General features: G+C 44.1%; 1 protein-coding gene across 1 annotated transcript in view; it reads right to left on the bottom strand.

Annotated features, from left to right (window-relative positions):
* The window catches only part of GLI3 (GLI family zinc finger 3), a 284,837-nt gene that overhangs the window by 76,929 nt on the left and 189,975 nt on the right, over positions 1 to 17,933 (bottom strand). The window contains exons 5-7 of the mRNA XM_079931031.1: positions 11,255 to 11,460; positions 7,358 to 7,504; positions 2,640 to 2,841 (exon numbers count right to left, since the gene is read on the bottom strand). Of these exons, the coding sequence (XP_079787157.1) occupies positions 2,640 to 2,841; positions 7,358 to 7,504; positions 11,255 to 11,460 (555 nt within the window). The remainder of the gene's footprint in view (positions 1 to 2,639; positions 2,842 to 7,357; positions 7,505 to 11,254; positions 11,461 to 17,933) is intronic.

Genomic DNA, 17,933 nt, shown 5'->3' with positions numbered 1-17,933 from the left:
CTAGTAGAGGGAGACGTATAGCAACTACCAGATGAGCAAGTAAACAGAAGAATTTCGAACGGTGGTCCCTACTATCACCAGCCTCTTAGAGAATAGCATTTGAACTGGGATACACGCGTGAAGGAGATTTTTTTAGAAAACTGAATGTGTGTCATTACACACTGAAAAACATCTTTAGAAACTGACCCCATTACTATATGCACTGACAACACGAGAAGCAGATTAGGAGTAGAAAACATGTAAGTGTGCAAGTCAAACGGGTTTGGGGCAAACTAAAAAGCAAGGAATTGGAGGGCTGGTCCTCTTGCAAAACCCTCCGTGCTGATGCATAAAACAAGAATAACACTACCCTTTCCAAAACTGCTGTCAGATGAAAACAGTGAGCGCTTCTTGTGCCTGCTGTGTCCCTGGGTACAAAGCAGAGATGAGATGCACTCCTGTATCTTTCCCTCTTGAGAAAGTTACCCTTTGTAGATTTCTTCATGCTGCTTCCCTTCCCGTCAGCCACCGGCCCTACCACTTACTGGGGAGTCCTCCAGTCGGTCTTCAGATTTCACAAAGCGAAACTTGGAACAGAGCAAGTGAAGCACTAACGCTACTCCGGCTAAAGGACTGGCAGGTGGTGCCGGTCGCAATTCTTCTAATTATTGTATTGTTCCAGCGAGCCGATCTCATCTCGGGTTATCTGTATTACTTTATATGCATCAGAAGCTACACCTTATCCTAGCACACAGGGGCTGTGTACTGAAGAATGAGAGGTCAGATTGCAAGAGAGAAGACAGACTGGTGAGGCGCTGAAGGGAAGAAAGACCTGTGTGCCCGACGGCCCTGGTCACCTGACCGCAAACGGGTCTCCAGGGGCCTGACTGGACTTAGGAATCTCTGCTGCCAGCTCAAATGAGAATAATCAGATCTGTGGTAGCTCCTCGGAGGCAGGGGACAATGATTATTCCAAGTCAGGATACTGACAGCCTCTCAAGGACTGGTACTAGATTACCTGGGAAAGGTGAGGAGATGAGGAAACGGGTGAAGATGCCAGGGTAAGAATAAAGACAGCACTGAGACTATCTGTGTACCGCTTTCGAATCTAAGTCCTGTAGAGGCTGTGAAAAGTCACGGTAGCTGGGCAGAGAGCAGAAGGGAAGAAAAAACGCTCACCAAGTGATTCTGTGTGAATATCATTCCTGTGAATTTCACCGTGGACCTCATTTCCACCACTTTGATGCTATGACTTCTAGTCGAGCCACATAATAATGATATGATTTCAGCAAACTGAAATAAGGTCGATGGCCACCTATGAGCCCAGGGAAATCTGCCAGGAGTGCAGAACAGCCAGGCCATGGTTTGGAGATGGGCGTACTTCCTCGGAGACAGATTGGGGTGATCACATTGCGGGTAGCATGGCCAGGCCCCAGTAGCTCATCCTCGGGACGGACCACCAGGAGTAGTTCTCCTGCGGCTCTGCCCGTGGGCAGGGGTCTTCATCCAGGCCCTGCCCATACACACCAGCTTTAATAAAAGGTACCCCTTTCCTCTACAGTGGCTGTCTTGTCTGTAGTTTACAAATGTGAAGACTGAATTTCAGAGCCTACAGGCAAGTAAGGTCTGCACAGCTGGTGGCAAAGCTGGAATCTGACTACAGTTTTGCCCGACTCCAAAGCCTCCCTTCGTGTCTACATCGGCTAATCCTGAAACAATCCCCTCTGTAAGTACGGACTGCTATCATACAAGCAGAGTTATTTGCTCTGTTCCGTGTTTCCACACTTTCCTGACCATATTAAAAGACAGATGCTGCAGAAAATGACATCATATCAAAATGGGGATTTATAATATTTCAACGTTAACTTGCCTGCCAAGGAGGATTGTTGATAGCTGAACAAGCAAAGAATTAAAACCGTAATGGAAACATTAAGGACAAAAAATAATGGTAGTCATCATTTCTAGTAAATATGGTATGTGACTATTGCTGACACATTTTTTCTTTTTCTGGACTGTTAGGGTTTCCCTAATATGTATATTCATCATGGAAGACCCATCAATCCCTTTAGACTTAAAACCCTTCTGTCCCCTTTTCTTTCTTCCTCCCAATGCACACTTTTCCCCCGTGAGACAAGACTCACGTCTGGTCTTTTTTCTCTTTTTGGTCATGTCTCACGGTCTGTGGGACCTTAGTGTCCCGACCAGGAATCGAATCCACACCCCCTGCAGTGGAAGTGTGGAGTCCTAACCACTGGACTGCCAGGGAAGTCCCACTTCTGTTTTTTTGATTTCTGTCCCTGTCCTCGCAAGTGTGCCCAAATCAGGTACAAAGTTGGTTTTCCTTCTAGGGAACTATAACTAGTAAGAAGATAAAAAGATTGCCATTACTCACTGTCTCTAGGAAGGGGATTTCATTCCTGAATAAGTACGATTTCTCTAAATGGGCTGCTAACTGATGTCTGCAAAATAATTCTTTTCGGCCCAATAATTGGCTCTGGAACTCATCGTAGTGAAATGTGACCTGCATCCGCATCCCGGGTCCTCCCCGGTGTCCTGTTGCAATCCTTCCTTGTAGGTAGTCAGTACCGCAAACGCAAGGTGCAGGTGGGCAGTGACGTTTTGTTAAAGAAACACATCATGGATTTGGGGAAAATACATACCTGATTGCACTTGCAGATAAGTGGCCGTAAGAGCCACTTGCTGAAGAGCTGCTGCGGGAATTATTGAGAATGGTGACCAAGGAGTTGGGAGACGTCCTGATCATGGTCTGAAGGTCAAAGCTATGATCGGACAGCGGTGATATGGACAGTGTACGTTTTCGGCTTGGCCTGGCTGACAGCCGGGGGCTGGGGAATCTGGTGCCTGTTGTATAAACAAAACAGAACCTGATTACCTGCGGCTGGACTCTGTACCCATTATCTGCTCCGACTACCCCGCGTGGAAGAAGTGAAGGATAAGAAGCCGGCGACTGGCGTTGACAAGTACCTCTCTCCTCCACTTGTGATCTACTGGGTACAATTGAGGAAATTAGGGAGAAATATTTATCTTCCAGGGGCTTACCTCGGGGGAGCTCTGTTTATTAATGTGCAGACAAAATGATAAATTGCTAAACAAAAGGGAGAGACTTTTTATGTGTCCTCCCTCTCATTTCCAGTGATTTATGAATCTGACAGCTGCTTAGATATGCTCATCATTAATTCACCGCCAGCGACAAAGACAGCGGTTCCCACAGTCGCACCGCACTCCACCCTCCCCACCGCAATGCACACCGTTTTAAGGCAATGAGCCGAAGGGAAAAAAATGAATTAAAGTATCCTAAGATTAAAACAATCCAGCTTAGTTATGCCCGCATTTCCCCATGATTTCTGTAGTTATCTGATCCACGGAATACTTACGGCTTTACTGACAAAACTGATAAATACGCTATCCTAAATTAATGGTTCTCGATGCGGGGGGGGGGGGGGGGGGGGGCGATGTTGCCCCCAGGGGACATGTGACAACATCTGGAGATATTTTGGTTATCACAACTCACGGGGTGCTAGAAACATCTAGAGGCCAGGGAAGCTGCTGCACACCCGGGAATGGGCAGGGCAGCACCCCCCGCCCCCCGCCATGAAGAATCGTCTGGCACCCGTAGTGCCGAGATGGAGGAATGCTGCCCTAAATTCCCCATAATCTATACAGCCTAAGTCCCAAGAAACATTTAAAAGCTTGGGACGTGGTTTGTTTACAGATTTTCCAAGGTTGGGGGAGAAAAACCCTGCAAGCATTGTAATAAGATAACATGAGTCAATTTTAAGCCTCTGGTTATTAGATCAATCAGTCAATCGATTAATTAATTCTCTGCATTTATAAGAGTTTTGAGACTTCAAGAAGATTCCACTGATGAAGTTCTATTCTGGAGGTTAGTAAATCACACTTAAACACCTGCCAACTTAATACAATGCTTTTTACATGGAGAGTTAAAAATTAAATGTCCATTTGCCTTCAATTTGGTAGATGGTAGAGATGTGAATTAGGGCAGAGCTATGAATGTGGCCCACAGGCCCACTCCTGCCTTTTCTAAGGTCACATTTATATTATAGAGTCATCAAACTAAAGTTTAATGACAGAATGAGAACATAATACCACTAGGTAAGAGGAAAATCAAACATGATACTTTTAAGAAATAACGGAGGGTTTCTATTTCAAAGCATGGGTACACCTGCTTACAGGGACATGGCAATTTTGGGGTGCCCGGAAAACTGAAGTAGAAGGTAAGCCTTCTTTACAGAAAAAGTCTAGGCACTTGGTCTCCAGAAAACTCATTGGGAATATTTTCTTCACCAGAGATGGACCTGGATACAAGATAACAATCCAACATATGCTTTAGGATAATTTAATGAAGTGCAATAGATGGATATGAAAGACTCTATAGATAATATTATAGAGATGAATAGATATACTTTATAGTGAATAAAAAATAAATCACAAACTGGAACTTAGTACCATCCATGTATATGAAACTGGAAAACCAATCTGAATGACAAATGTGGTACCTACTCAAAGCTTTCTTTCAGGCACATTGAAAATTGAATTTCTTCATTTAGAATAGTTTCATTACCAACCTGACTTAGGCCATAGTCGTACAAAAATAACAATCCCACTATGTTCACAGCTCTTAGTATTTAAACCAGCATCTTACTTTTATTATGGCATCTGCCTTACACATAAATGTCTCCTTTTTACTCACTATGAGAGGCTAATTTCATCCTAAAAGTTTTTCAGTGAAGAAGTGCATTCCACTTCCAAAGGATTCCAAGGACAAACCAGACGTCTGGTCAGTTTCCATATCATCCTCGAGAGTAACCATTCTCAGTGGGATTCAGTGATCCCTGGCAGAGTTAGAAGTAACAGGCCATTCCAGATAGAGCTGATTTCCTGATTTTTTAAAAAACACTAAATAGATAAGGAGGCCGTCTGAGGGCTATAAAACACCAGAGGCCTATATCCCCATCACATCATCCAAGGACAGAGCCCAGGGCCTGGCTTCATCCCTTCCATGGAAGCCTCCAGGTTGCCCAGGGCCTGGATGGTCCGGCTCCTCTGCTTTTCCCTCCAAGATGGGTACTTATTTAAGTCAGTTTCCACCAGTATAAATAGTGTGGTTTTCATGAGTGTCTAGGATTTCTCTAGGATATTCCTTATAGGGATTACTTGCTCTCCTGTCTTTAAAGGTCACTAGAATCCCAAAAAGCAGAATTAGAGCCATAAAACAGACTTGTTCATTCTAATGTGCAACACACAAATACTCTATCCTGAAGCTGGCTGACACCCAGGTAGGCCCATTTAAAAGTCAGGTGCTCATCTGAATCCAGTTTATTGCCGTTTCTGCTAATGGAAGAGTCCTGAAGAGCTGTAACAGTGGATCAGAATGACCAGCTCGATCCCAGTTTGCCTCTGGTTTTGCTACTGCAGAGCCAATGTAGGAATTTAAAGTCATTTCACTCCTCCCTTGCAAAAGTCTCCTATGATTTCAATTTAAAACATAACATTCTGGTTATGTTCTATTAAACTAAATGCTATTTCAGCTATTTTAGAGGGCAGGGATATAGTACTTTACGCACTTTCCAACCCTTTATCATGCTCTTCCCAACCCCCTAACAACGAAGCATAGAAAGAGAAAGTTGTCAGCATTTGGGGCAGTGACCTGGGGTCATCTGTTGAAGGGAACAGCTAACCTACGAGGTGTGGATTTCAAAACTGCTGAAAGAGAAGTGGCCCAGTTCTTCACTGATCCTACGGCTTCCTTCTTAAATCTAAGCCCTAGCATTCTTACTGTTCCAACACAGATCTCTCCTATCTGGCTTTCTGTTAATTGTTTTGTTTCTCTATTCTAATAAAAGATTCTGACAAAGAAAAAGGAGGTTTCTTTTTATGTGATGAATGATAGGACATCTAAATTCCTAGTTAATGACAATCAATTTACCACATACTCTGGCAAATTAAAATGCCTTTAATTAGTTTTTACAAAGTAAAAGGGTAGCTTCATCCTTTATTTAGATAAAAACTGCCATTGCCTGACTAAACACATTCTCATCAAATAGAGAAGGCAATATGGGCTGACCTTTCAAGGATTCTCTCTTATTTTAATTCTCTATTTGCAGATTTTTAAATAACTAATTTGCATAATAACACTCAACTTTTTTTCCCAATAATCCCTAATTGAAACGTGGTTATGATGAATCTGAAATGGAAACTCTCTCTTCTACAAAGCGGAAAACAAAATCCCTGCGGAAGATGTAACACATTTCTCTTACTCTGTGTGTGGTAATGAGCTCCCCATTGGAAACCCACTCAAGCTGTGTTCGTATGTAACACAGCTAAGTTAGCTCATGACAGTAAGGGGACCAAGGCTGTAGATTTTATGCCCTGTGGACCAATCATTTTCTCTCTATTCTAAATCTGAGAACTGAATTATCAACCACTAATAGAGAGTAGACCAAGGTCCACCCACTGTCACAGAAGAATCCAAACAGACCCTACATGGAAAATCACAAATTAATCACTGCTACTAGAAGAAACAAACAAAACCTCGAGCATATGTCCTACTCAAACTCATACTGTCATCGTATTCAAAGGGTTTCGTTATGTACACCTTGGTTGATGTTTCAGGTTCACTTCCTGGCACCTGGCAAACGGATGTGGACTTAAAGAATCCGAATAAATAAGAACTCTTGGATGTTCTGAAAAATGATAATCATAGGCTCTTGTTTACATGTCTAGAGAAGTGACACAAAGGACATGTCATAAGCCTTGAGGGACCCAAAATAAAGTGATATAAAGTACAACCAATGTTCCCATTTTCTTCCACTGCTAGGTAGAGGGCTAAAAGTAGGCCTTCCCGATGTGGAAATGTTTTTATTTTTCCTACGTAAAAGGTCTCAATGAGATAGAATTTTTTAATGTAAAAATGAGAAAAAAATAAGTCAATGAAAAATGTAAAACCAAGTATAGGTCTCTTTTTTAGTTAATTTATAAAGCATAAAATCTATAAAACCAAGGAATGACTGGACGAAGCACATTCATCTAATCAAACACGTTCCCTTATTCTGCTACCAAGACAATCAGGGCTGACTAGGTTTTTGAGTATCTGCTAAATTACAGTCGCCTGTATCTTCCAGTTCACTGATATGAAGTGAGTTAAGCGGGAGTCTCAGGATGGCCACATCTGTGGAAGCTTCCTGGGAAACCAAGGCAACCAGAGTCCCAAGTATTGGTGGTTCCTCCTCCTCCGGTTTGAAAAGTTAGGTAATCAACCCATATTTGTATCTTCCTCTCCCTTTCATGAGTTAGCTTGGCCATGCCCAGGACTACAGAAGAGGGGCCCGCCACTTACTATCCATGGCATGAAGATACTCCATGTGGATGGCCCCTGCGCCGGCGGTGGCAGCGGAGGGGATGATGTCTGCATAGGGACTGCGCTGGCCGGCTAACAGAGCCATCTGATGATAGTATTCCGCTGGGCTGACTCCAGCGTGGGGGGCTGGATGGAAGAGGAGACAAGAAAACATGGTTATTAGTTGAAAGAAGGCCAAAAAGAAGCTTTTCCTGAGACATCCCAAAGCCCGTTTGCCATGCAGCCCACATCAGCCATTCCTTTTACGGTTCTTTCTAGGAAAACTTCCTGAACTCAAATCGTGCTTTCACTGAAGTCTCCCAGATATCATTGATTCGAAAATAAAACTGAAGGAAAAGAATAGAAAAAATAAAATACATGATAAAACTTTCGAAGTGAGTTTGAAGAATCACCAGGAATTCCAAATGATTAAATTGTATTGGGCTGGCCAAAAAGTTCGTTCGGGTTTAAGTAAAAATAAAAGACATTCTTCATTTTCACCGAGAACTTTATTGAACAACGTATTCATTAACCAAACGAACTTTTTGGCCAACCCAATATATGTGTGCATGTATCTGTACACTCATTCCCCTATTTTGCTCCCCCAAATAGAAGTGTCTTGGGAAGATCCCACATGCCGCGGAGCAACTAAGCCCGTGCGCCACAACTACTGAGCCTGCACTCTAGAGCCCATGAGCCACAATTACCGAGCCCGTGTGCCACAACTACTGAAGCCCGCGTGCCTAGAGCCCATGCTCCGCAACAAGAGAAGCCACTGCAATGAGAAGCCTGCGCACGGCAACGAAGAGTAGCCCCTGCTCGCTGCAACTAGAGAAAGCCCGCACGCAGCAACGAAGACCCAACGCAGCCAAAAATAAATAAAATAAATAAATAATCTTAAAAAAAAAAGTGTCATATCAAATCACTGTATGTGCACAGTTATTTTTTCACATTTCTTACAGTCGTAAACAACTTAGATAACCATGACGTCCTTCACGACATACTTAACATACATCCTTAAGCCTTCTGGCAGGAGGGTCTGAGTCAGCTCTCAGGAACTGGAGGACCCTGGGTCACGAGTGGAAAAGGCAGCACAGCTGGCTTTAATAACACATGACGGTGGCAAGCTGCAATTTTGTGTTCCATAATTTTAAAGCTCTTTTTTTTCTCTTTTTTTCATTACAAAATCAAAAAGAAATACACCTATCAATCTGGAGCAATTTACTGGCAAGCGTCAGCTCTATAGCAGTGGGATAATGATCGGTTTCTGCATGCCAATTTATGTGCCAAAGCTGCAGGACGCTGTAGCAGTTCTGAGGGTGGTCTCCAAATACACTAAGATGTGGATGCAAATCCCAGCTCCACCTCTTACAGCTTCACAGGAAGTTGCTGGGAGCAGTGAAGGCAATAGTGCATGGAAAGTGCTTAGCACATAGCATTCGATCAATAAAAGCTAATTTTATCATTATGATGTAGAAACACTAGCATTCTAGTGATAGGTCTGTGTAGGCTTTACATTTGTGTCCATGTACTTTTTAATTTTTTTACTGAAGTAGAGTTGATTTACAATGTTGTGTTAGTTTCAGGTGCACAGCAAAGTGATTCAGTTATACACACACACATATATATTCTTTTTCATATTCTTTTCCATTATAAGTATTACAAGATATTGAATATAGTTCCTTGTGCTATACAGTAGGTCCTTGTTTATTTTATGTATAGTAGTGTGAATCTGTTAATCCCAAACTCCTAATTTATCCCTCCCACCCCCTTTCCCAAACCATATGTTTGTTTTCTATGTCTGTGAGTCTATTTCTGTCTTGTAAATAAGTTCATTTGTGTCATTTTTTTTTTTTTTTTTTTTTGCGGTACGCGGGCCTCTCACTGCTGTGGCCTCTCCTGTTGCGGAGCACAGGCTCCGGACGTGCAGGCTCAGCGGCCATGGCTCACGGGCCTAGCCACTCTGCGGCATGTGGGATCTTCCCGGACCGGGGCACGAACCCTTGTCCCCTGCATCGGCAGGCGGACTCTCAACCACTGCGCCACCAGGGAAGCCCTGTGTCATTTTTTTTTAGAGTCTACATATAAGCGATATCATATGATATTTGTCTTTCTCTTTCTGACTTACTTCACTTAGTATGATCATCTCTAGGTCCATCCATGTTGCTGCAAATGGCATTACTTCATTCTTTTTTATATGTGTCCACATACTTCTCATACGTCGTAAAGACAGAGAGATATATACAAAAATCACAGACCACAAGAGACAAATCTTAGTGACCTGACTTGGGTATTAATTGGACTCCTGAGAGGCAGAACAACCAACCAAAGAATATTTTAGTCATATTCATCATCAAATACTATGGAAAGCAGATGACAAGATGTTTTAACTAGAGGTACCAACTTCAGTGGCCCCACTAAAATGTCCAGAAGCCGGGCAACATTCCAAGCCCATCGTCAGCTGACCTCTCGACCCCTCTCTCCCTCTGTTCTTATTAGTCACTTCCATGAACCCCCAAGTATTCCATGGAGGTGACTTTCCATTTTTCCCACTAGAAAACCAAATCCAAAGCAGAACGAACTCCAATCTCACTGTTTTACAGTTTTCTTTTTACAGTGTGAATCTTGTCGAAATGGCAAAACTTCTTCATTAGGGACCTTGCAAGTATATTCACTGCACTGAATCAGAGGGAGAAAAGCGAGCCAGCAGCTATCGCTGGAGCACAGCTTCTTGTATGAATGAGTGGATATTTACTGAAAAACCTCAGGAAGCTTCCATCTACTATCCCCACCATGCACGGCCAGCCTCGGAAGCGTCTGAGTGGAGAATGTGGACCGTGCTGCTGGGTGAGACGGACTGCATAGTGTGTCTCTGTGCCCCAACACAAACATCAGAGATGTGTGGTTTGCCGCAGAGAGCTCATAATCCTCTACCTGCCATCAATACAGCTTACGCCATCCTGGACCTTAACTCAGACGCTAGCAATTGTGGGCAAATGAGTTTGTATATGTGTGCGTGAGATGGGAAATGCTCTTCCTGAACCAAAGGAGCATTTTATCATTGGGCACTTGTGTAATGCACAGGTCCAATTTAAAACAGTCAGGTAACAAGTAATTGGGAGGCCAACAGAACAACGGAATTTGGAGCTTAAGATGAACATCAAGTATAAGAGAATTAAAGTCAAAGTTTGTTTCTTATCCCACCGCATCCCTCTTGCAGTGTTCATTTGGTCAAAGACAGAGGGAGCATACAACAGAGCCGGCCCATCATGTTCTCTACGACCTTGCAGCTCAGAGCGTGGTCCCTAGACCAGCAGCACTGACATCACCTGGGAGCTTCTCAGAAGTGCAGAACCTCAGGCTGCACCTGGACCCACCCCAAAGAGAACAGTATTTTATCACCATCTCCAGGGGATACCTATGCGCACCGGAGTTTGCAAAGTGTGGCTCCAGTGGACACATCTGTATACACGTGTCCTTCAGACATGCAGCACAGAAAAGTGTTCATCAGAAGGGGAGCAAAATGTGCTGGTTACACATGCACAGTGTGGGAATGGCAACAGGGCCAATCCAAATATACGTGAAGCCACAGAGCAGAGCAGTGAATGAGCGCAAGGATTCGGGCGTCAGCGCATTCTGGCTCTGAGTACCACCTCTGCCACTTACTAGCCAGTGAACCAGGTTTCAGGTTACTTGGACCCTCTGCCCTCATCCTCACCTGAAAATGGACATAATATCCCACCCTCATGGAGGTGTCATGAGGCTGAAATGAAAGCACGTAATCACATCACTTAGCACAGCGCCTGGCACACGGGACTCAAGAAGCATCAGTTACTCTATGCCACGTTCCTGCAGAGGCATGACGTATGGAAGCAGACAGGCTGGTCTGAGACTCACCATCTGTGGGGCTCAGCCCACGGGCGGCCGAAATCATGGAGAGGGACGGGCTGCTGTGTAGGGACCGGATGTAGTCCATGTAGGGGTTGATGTAGGGATGCGGAGGGCTGAAGGGGGACTCAGAAGGTGCAGCGGGATTCCGATGCGGGGAGATCCTGATGAAGGGCAGGTCGGAATACGTGGGGCTACTAGATAAGGCAGAAGGCCTAGGGAAAAAGAAAAGCACACACAAGAGGTATACGCATGAGACCAAGAGCTCCGTAGGCAGAGGCTGTCTGTGAAAGAAAATAAGTAAAATTTTATGTGAACTCAAGGTGTCTTGGGGGAAAGAAGATCAGGCAAATACATTTCCAGCACTAGGACCTTAAGATCATGGTGACATCGTGTAGGTAGAATGCTACTATGCAATTATTTGGGCAAAGAAAACGGACCTCTGAGAAGTTTCCTGGCACTCAGAATATAGGAGAATAAAGCCCTTTGGTTTTCCTCATGAGAAGAAATTCTAAACAGGCATTTGAGCTTAAAGTAGTTGCTGTGATTCTATTTTCCATTTGACCTGGATGTTAATTTTACCATTGAACGTCTCTCTCACCATCATGGTACTGCATTAAAAAAAAAAAAAGAAAAGAAAGAAAGGAAGGAGGGAGGGAGGAAGGAAGGAAGCTAGGAAGGGAGGGATGGAGAGAGAAGAAAGGAAGGAAGATTCTTCTGGTCTGGGAGTCTGTGCATGCACATGGCAGAGATGCCTACAAATGAGAAAAGAGACTAATTGCAAAAGTCTGTAAGAAACATGAAATTGACACTCTATACATAGGTGCTCCGGCTTGAGCGTTCTGGGTCTTGAGGTTGTGAGCAAACCCAGTTTCACAGATATGGGTTTCCCTGTTTTGAAGGCAGCCCCCCTGCTCCGTGAGCCGCAGCCCTGGGAGGCAGCTTCCTCTCACAGCCGTTCTGCACGTGGCTGGCTTCCTGATCAGCCGCGTTCAGTGAACCATCCGTAACGAAGCGCTCCTGGGGTTAGAAAGTTGGAAAAGGTCAGGGTTTTGATCAAGCTCCTGCCTTAGTTATAACGAGCCAAGGTAGAATGTAAGCTTCTGGCTGATGAAAATAAATGCTAAGGCACACCTTGCTGCCACCATACCTCACCCACTCCAGGGAATTCCCTCCCCAGAGCCACCCCCAAGCCCCAGGGACAGGCATTTCTAGAACGGCCAGTCTGTGGAACCCCCCCCTCGCCGCCCTGTTCCTCCTCTAATAGAAAACGTTTTGTGTGGATAATCCAGTGAACTGGCTCTGACGGGCTGAACACTTGTACTTTCCCTTTTTTCATTCACAGAGAATACGGCCATAAAAAGGCGAGACCGTGATAGAGAGGGATGTTCTGAGAACTGCAAACTCCTCTTGCGGCGCTGGCTTCAGGAGTGAAAGGAAAGGGAGGACAAACACATTCTCTCCTCCCGCCTCCCAAGCAAAGGCACACGCAGCCGCAGCTGGGCTCTGGCCCCCAGCCCCGTCAGAACAGAGTCCTGGGAGAAGCCAGCTCCTCGAAGGGCACTGAGTTAAATGAACCCCAAGCTCAGATCATGAATCTTCTCAGTAGAAAATCAAAGAGGTTAAAACACACGGGAGGGAGAGGATTTTCTTACTTGTTCCTTCTTACTCTTTTTTTCGTTTTGAACTTAAAAAAAAAAAAAAGAGGCTTTTTATTTGTTCTTCAGATGTCACTTTGGGTGAAATAAAATAAAAATCCAGAGTTTTCTAAATTTACATGTTGGCAGAGTGAGAAGTCACCACCTGAAAATAGCTATTTCTTTTCCAAACAACTTGAGGCTTTCCATACCCACTCAAAAATCAGTAAAAATTCCTTGTTCTTAAATAGAAATTGGCAAGACCTATGAGTCTATCCTATTTTAGCTCTTTACTACAAAATAAGTTAGCTCTGTGTCACTGGTTAAGTCTGACGCTCCATTTAGACCTGTCACTACCTTAGAGCACACCAGACGCTCGAATTCATTCATTCATTTTCTACCACAAAGGAAAATCAATCCTTCCAATCCGATTCGCAAGGGATGATTATCAAGGAACAGGCTCATTTGTAGATTTATGATGAGAGACAGGTGCCGCAGAAATATAAAAAAGCAGACCTTTCAAGACATCCGTGAGATGATACCTCCTAGACAAGCTTTTCTTAGGATCCACGAGAAACTCAGTCTGAACACTGTGAAGTAAAAATCAGTGAAGCAATGACATTGCTAATTGGTTTCTTCGTGAGGCAAAAAACTGGAACCTGTAATTTGTCTCAAGTTCTAGAATTGAGCATGGTAGTAAGAATATTCCCAGAAGCCTAGATTCCATTGAAGAATCATGGATGGAAAAAAAACGGCACTTAGAACAGCACGAAGATTATAGATATCGGGCTGGGGTGCTCACCAGTCCCAAAGAAGCAGGCAAGCCAGGAGACAGCTGATGCTTTTCTCTCCTCACAGATCTGTGGATGCCTGATGTCTGCCTCCCCCCCTTTCACTTTCATTTGACCTGTTCTCACAGGAAGACTGAGGGGAACTAGTCGATGAGTAAGGAATCAAGATCTGGACACATCTTCCCCAGCAGGAATGCTCAGGCTCCATCCTCCCTTCCACACCCCTCAGGAGCAACAGCAGAAAAGAGGGTTGGTCCCTCCAGGATTTGGAGACGAAGTCAGGAAACTCCACGCACTCTGGTGCATGTCGTACCCATGCCTGTCCCTCCCCTCCGGAGATGATGCTGGGAAGGTACGGAGTCACCTATTTCTCAACGAGATGGTGGGACATGCTTTCAGACAGGAATGCAACTAAGAAAGCTGCAAATGGAAACAACCTAAGTGTCCATCATCGGATGAATGGATAAAGAAGATGTGGCATTATATACAATGGAATATCACTCAGCCATAAAAAGGAACAAAACTGAGCTATTTGTAATGAGGTGCATAGACCTAGAGTCTGTCATGCAGAGTGAAGTAAGTCAGAAAGAGAAAGACAAATACCGTACGCTAACACATATATATGGAATTTAAGGGAAAAAAAATGTCATGAAGAACTTGGGGTAAGACGGGAATAAAGACACAGACCTACTGGAGAACGGACTTGAGGATATGGGGAGGGGGAAGGGTGAGCTGTGACAAAGCGAGAGAGAGGCATGGACATATATACACTAACAAACGTAAGGTAGACAGCTAGTGGGAAGCAGCCGCATAGCACAGGGAGATCAGCTCGGTGCTTTGTGACCGCCTGGAGGGGTGGGATAGGGAGGGTGGGAGGGAGGGAGACGCAAGAGGGAAGAGATATGGGAACATATGTATATGTATAACTGATTCACTTCGTTATACAGCAGAAACTGACACACCATTGTAAAGCAATTATACTCCGATTCAAAAAAAAAAAAAAAGAAAGCTGCAAGATATCAACTGCCCTAAAGAAAAGAACCATCTAGTAGTCAAAGGCCAGCCACCCCCAGGATACAACAGGAAGATGTTTAATGAGGGTCATTCAGGGAAGGGTCATCAGGAATTCTCGGGACAGCTGAGTCAGACCATCAGAGCAGTGGTACGATGGGAGGGCTCAGGGCTGAAGGGGAACCGACGTGGATGGGACAGCAGCTGTGGGACCCTGGCCGTGATACTCACCACCTTCTTGTCCTAAATAGTCCAATGGGGAGGATACCTACCTCCTGGGGGTCTTGGCAAGTGAATATAACTAAAGCCTGATGTACTGAGCTAGTATCTAATAAATGCTGAAGACGTGCATACAACTTACTTCACAAACTATACTAATATATTCCACTCCTAATATACACACATATACAACAGAGACAAACGTATATATGTACAGATACACTCATACATGCACATAAACACACACACGCACATGAGGGGTGGCAAATACAGCATACTATGTGATTTTCAAACACTGAACTATTGGAACCCTTTTTTCAAAGCAAATCGTATGGTGTGAACACACCTGTCTGCTTTGTTCCCCAACCTGTCAGTCTCCCGGGAGCATCTCCTCGGGGTTCCCAGGACCTCCACTCAAAATCATAACACCGCACAAGGTGGTTAAGAACATGCACTCAGTTATCGTTACAGGCAAGAGCTCTGAAGGACCTGGACTTGAACTCAGGCTCATCCTTGACTCTGTCACTGAGGCGTGTTTCCTTATACACAACGTGGAACAGTGACAGTGCTCTGCCAGGGCTGCTGTCACCACTGGCACAGGGCACTCATGTTCTTGGTGGTTGCAAGAACCATCCATCAACTTTTTTGTGTGTCACCTGTTTTCAGTTCAGCAAACAAATGTCCAAAGAGCAAGACTTTTGGAGACTGGTGTTCTCATGTCCTTGCTGTTCAATTTCTCACTGAAAGTTGATGACTTATTCATTCTGTCTCCAAATCAGGCTCTTGCGAGTTGGGCTAGCATGACCCTCCTCTAGCACCGAAGACTGACAAGAATGGCTTTCTAAGTCATCGAAGCCGAGCACCCAGCCTTGAACTACAATGGCCGTGGCAGCCACCTGACATGGATGTAAACATACATAAACTACAGTTTTTCCATAAAGCTGCTTTTAACCTTCCCTAACAGAGTCATTTCCAAATTCTTGGCATCTAGATCGTTGGTCATTTATTTTGCTTTTAACTGTAAAGCAAATCTGAAAGGGAAGACGTTACATTTAATAGGCAGATGTGTATTCACCGCTGGAAGAAAGAGCCATTCAAGTTGATGGCCAGAGGGGTGAATTCTATTGAAGAAAGAAGAGGTGGGAAATGTCAGGAAGGCAGTCACCAAGTTTTCCATATAAATGACATATATCATTTCACAAGCTACCCTAAAGTTGACCTGGTAAATATTTGTCAAGCTTTTGCTAAACATCTTCCTGTGTGGATTACAGGCGCACGAGGAAAAAAAATTATAGGTGTCACTTTCTCGGTTTATATTTTTAGTAGATACACACAGAGATTGAATTGAAGATTACTGTTGGCCTCTCATGACTCTCTCTGCCTTTGTAGCTTTCGGTTCTCTCTTTTCTGGGGCTGTATGTGGCTCCGTGGTTGGAAGGCAAACACAAACCATGGAGGAAAAAAAACAAACAACAAACAAACGTTCCGGGAAGAACACTGAAATTTAGAACTGCTCCAAGAACAGGGATCCCACGCTATTTATGTTGTAGCCAAAGAGTATAGAAATAGGCCTGTGACCCCCTCAAACTAAATCATAAAACTGCTGTCTAGGAAAAAGATGTCCAAGTTGTAGAGGGTTTTCTGGGTGGCCAGAGCATCACCGAGGGGAGGAGCTATGGTTCCATGACCCCTGCATCTTGGCTCATGCATTTAAGACCCCAGCCTGCCCATCGAGGGATAACGTCCCCTATACTGCTTCCACCTCTCTGTCTTCCCAAGGCCATGAAGACCCAAGGCGTGGCTGCCATTTTGTTTCCATATCGCCCAATGGATAAATGAAGTATAGCTTCAGACAAGAAAGCAGATGGGAATTATTTTTATGTTCTCCCCAAAGACAATAAAGTAATATAAAGTTTGCGTTTGTTTGTGGAAATAATTTAACTTTGGATTAATCCTTTTATAAGGTCATGAAAATAGATTACAATGAAAAGAGTAGAGATTCTTATTAGAGTCTTTTAAACATTATACTATGATAAACTTAAAAACAAAAAAACATGTATTGCAGAGAGTAACTGGACTTCTTAGTTAAAATGAAACATCATTATATAATCTAATTTGTTACTGCCTTTTCATCTATCTTATTGGGTTACTAAAATGCCAAGATTAAAATCATGGTATTCCATCACTTGCATTACCCATTATGAGAGCATTAAAGAAGGTTTATAGGTTGGATTATTACAATTCGCTTTCATGTTGCTTGGAACACTGGAAATGTACACACACCCCTTGCATTCTGCGGTACGCATGAGAGCTTCAACTACCTGAAGACTGAGATGCTGGGGGTTTTTTTTCTACATAAGTTAATTTTTGTTTAATTTTGTTCTTTCCGTAAAAAGTACACACTCTTCATATTCAAGTAGTGGCTTAACAGGCAACAGAGGGGAGCTACCCCTTATAATGTATTTTTAATCAACTAATTAATTACTCAATAAGCACAGTTCTAATAAACCAAATCTGTAATAAAACATGTTGCTTTCCATACAGCGACAGAAACAAATAACGAAAATGTCCGCGGCTCATACACCAGACACCGTTGGAAATCTGCATAGTCCTGAACTTGGTCTTTTTCTCTATTCAAGGTGAGGTTTCGGATAACTGCTGCCCCGGAATCATCACGCGCCCCTGCGATGTACACATGGGTATGCTGGTTATTTCCCACTTTGCCAGCCTTCAGCCCGGAACCTCTGCATGCCCTGAAGGCTGCACTCTGTGGTCTGAATCAGCAGGCTCCCTTTCCCTCGGGATTCCACTACGCAGATGCACCGGCAGGAACTGGGGGCAGAGGGGAGACAAGTCAGGGTAGGAACTCCCCTCACTTCCTTCCACTAGTTACAGTTCTGCTGCTGGCATTCTTCCCCGCAAGGGCCCCGCTCCCCAAGTGCGACCCTTCTTCCTTGGCTCTAGCCCTCATTGCCCTTGTCCTCTACCTGCACCTTCAGGCTGGGGCTGGTAACCTCCTCAAACTTTTGC

Source organism: Stenella coeruleoalba, assembly GCF_951394435.1.
Source record: "Stenella coeruleoalba genome assembly, chromosome: 9".
NCBI lineage: Eukaryota > Metazoa > Chordata > Mammalia > Artiodactyla > Delphinidae > Stenella > Stenella coeruleoalba.
The sequence above is the reverse complement of the archived record's forward strand: the minus strand, read 5'-3'. Positions and strand labels throughout refer to the sequence as shown.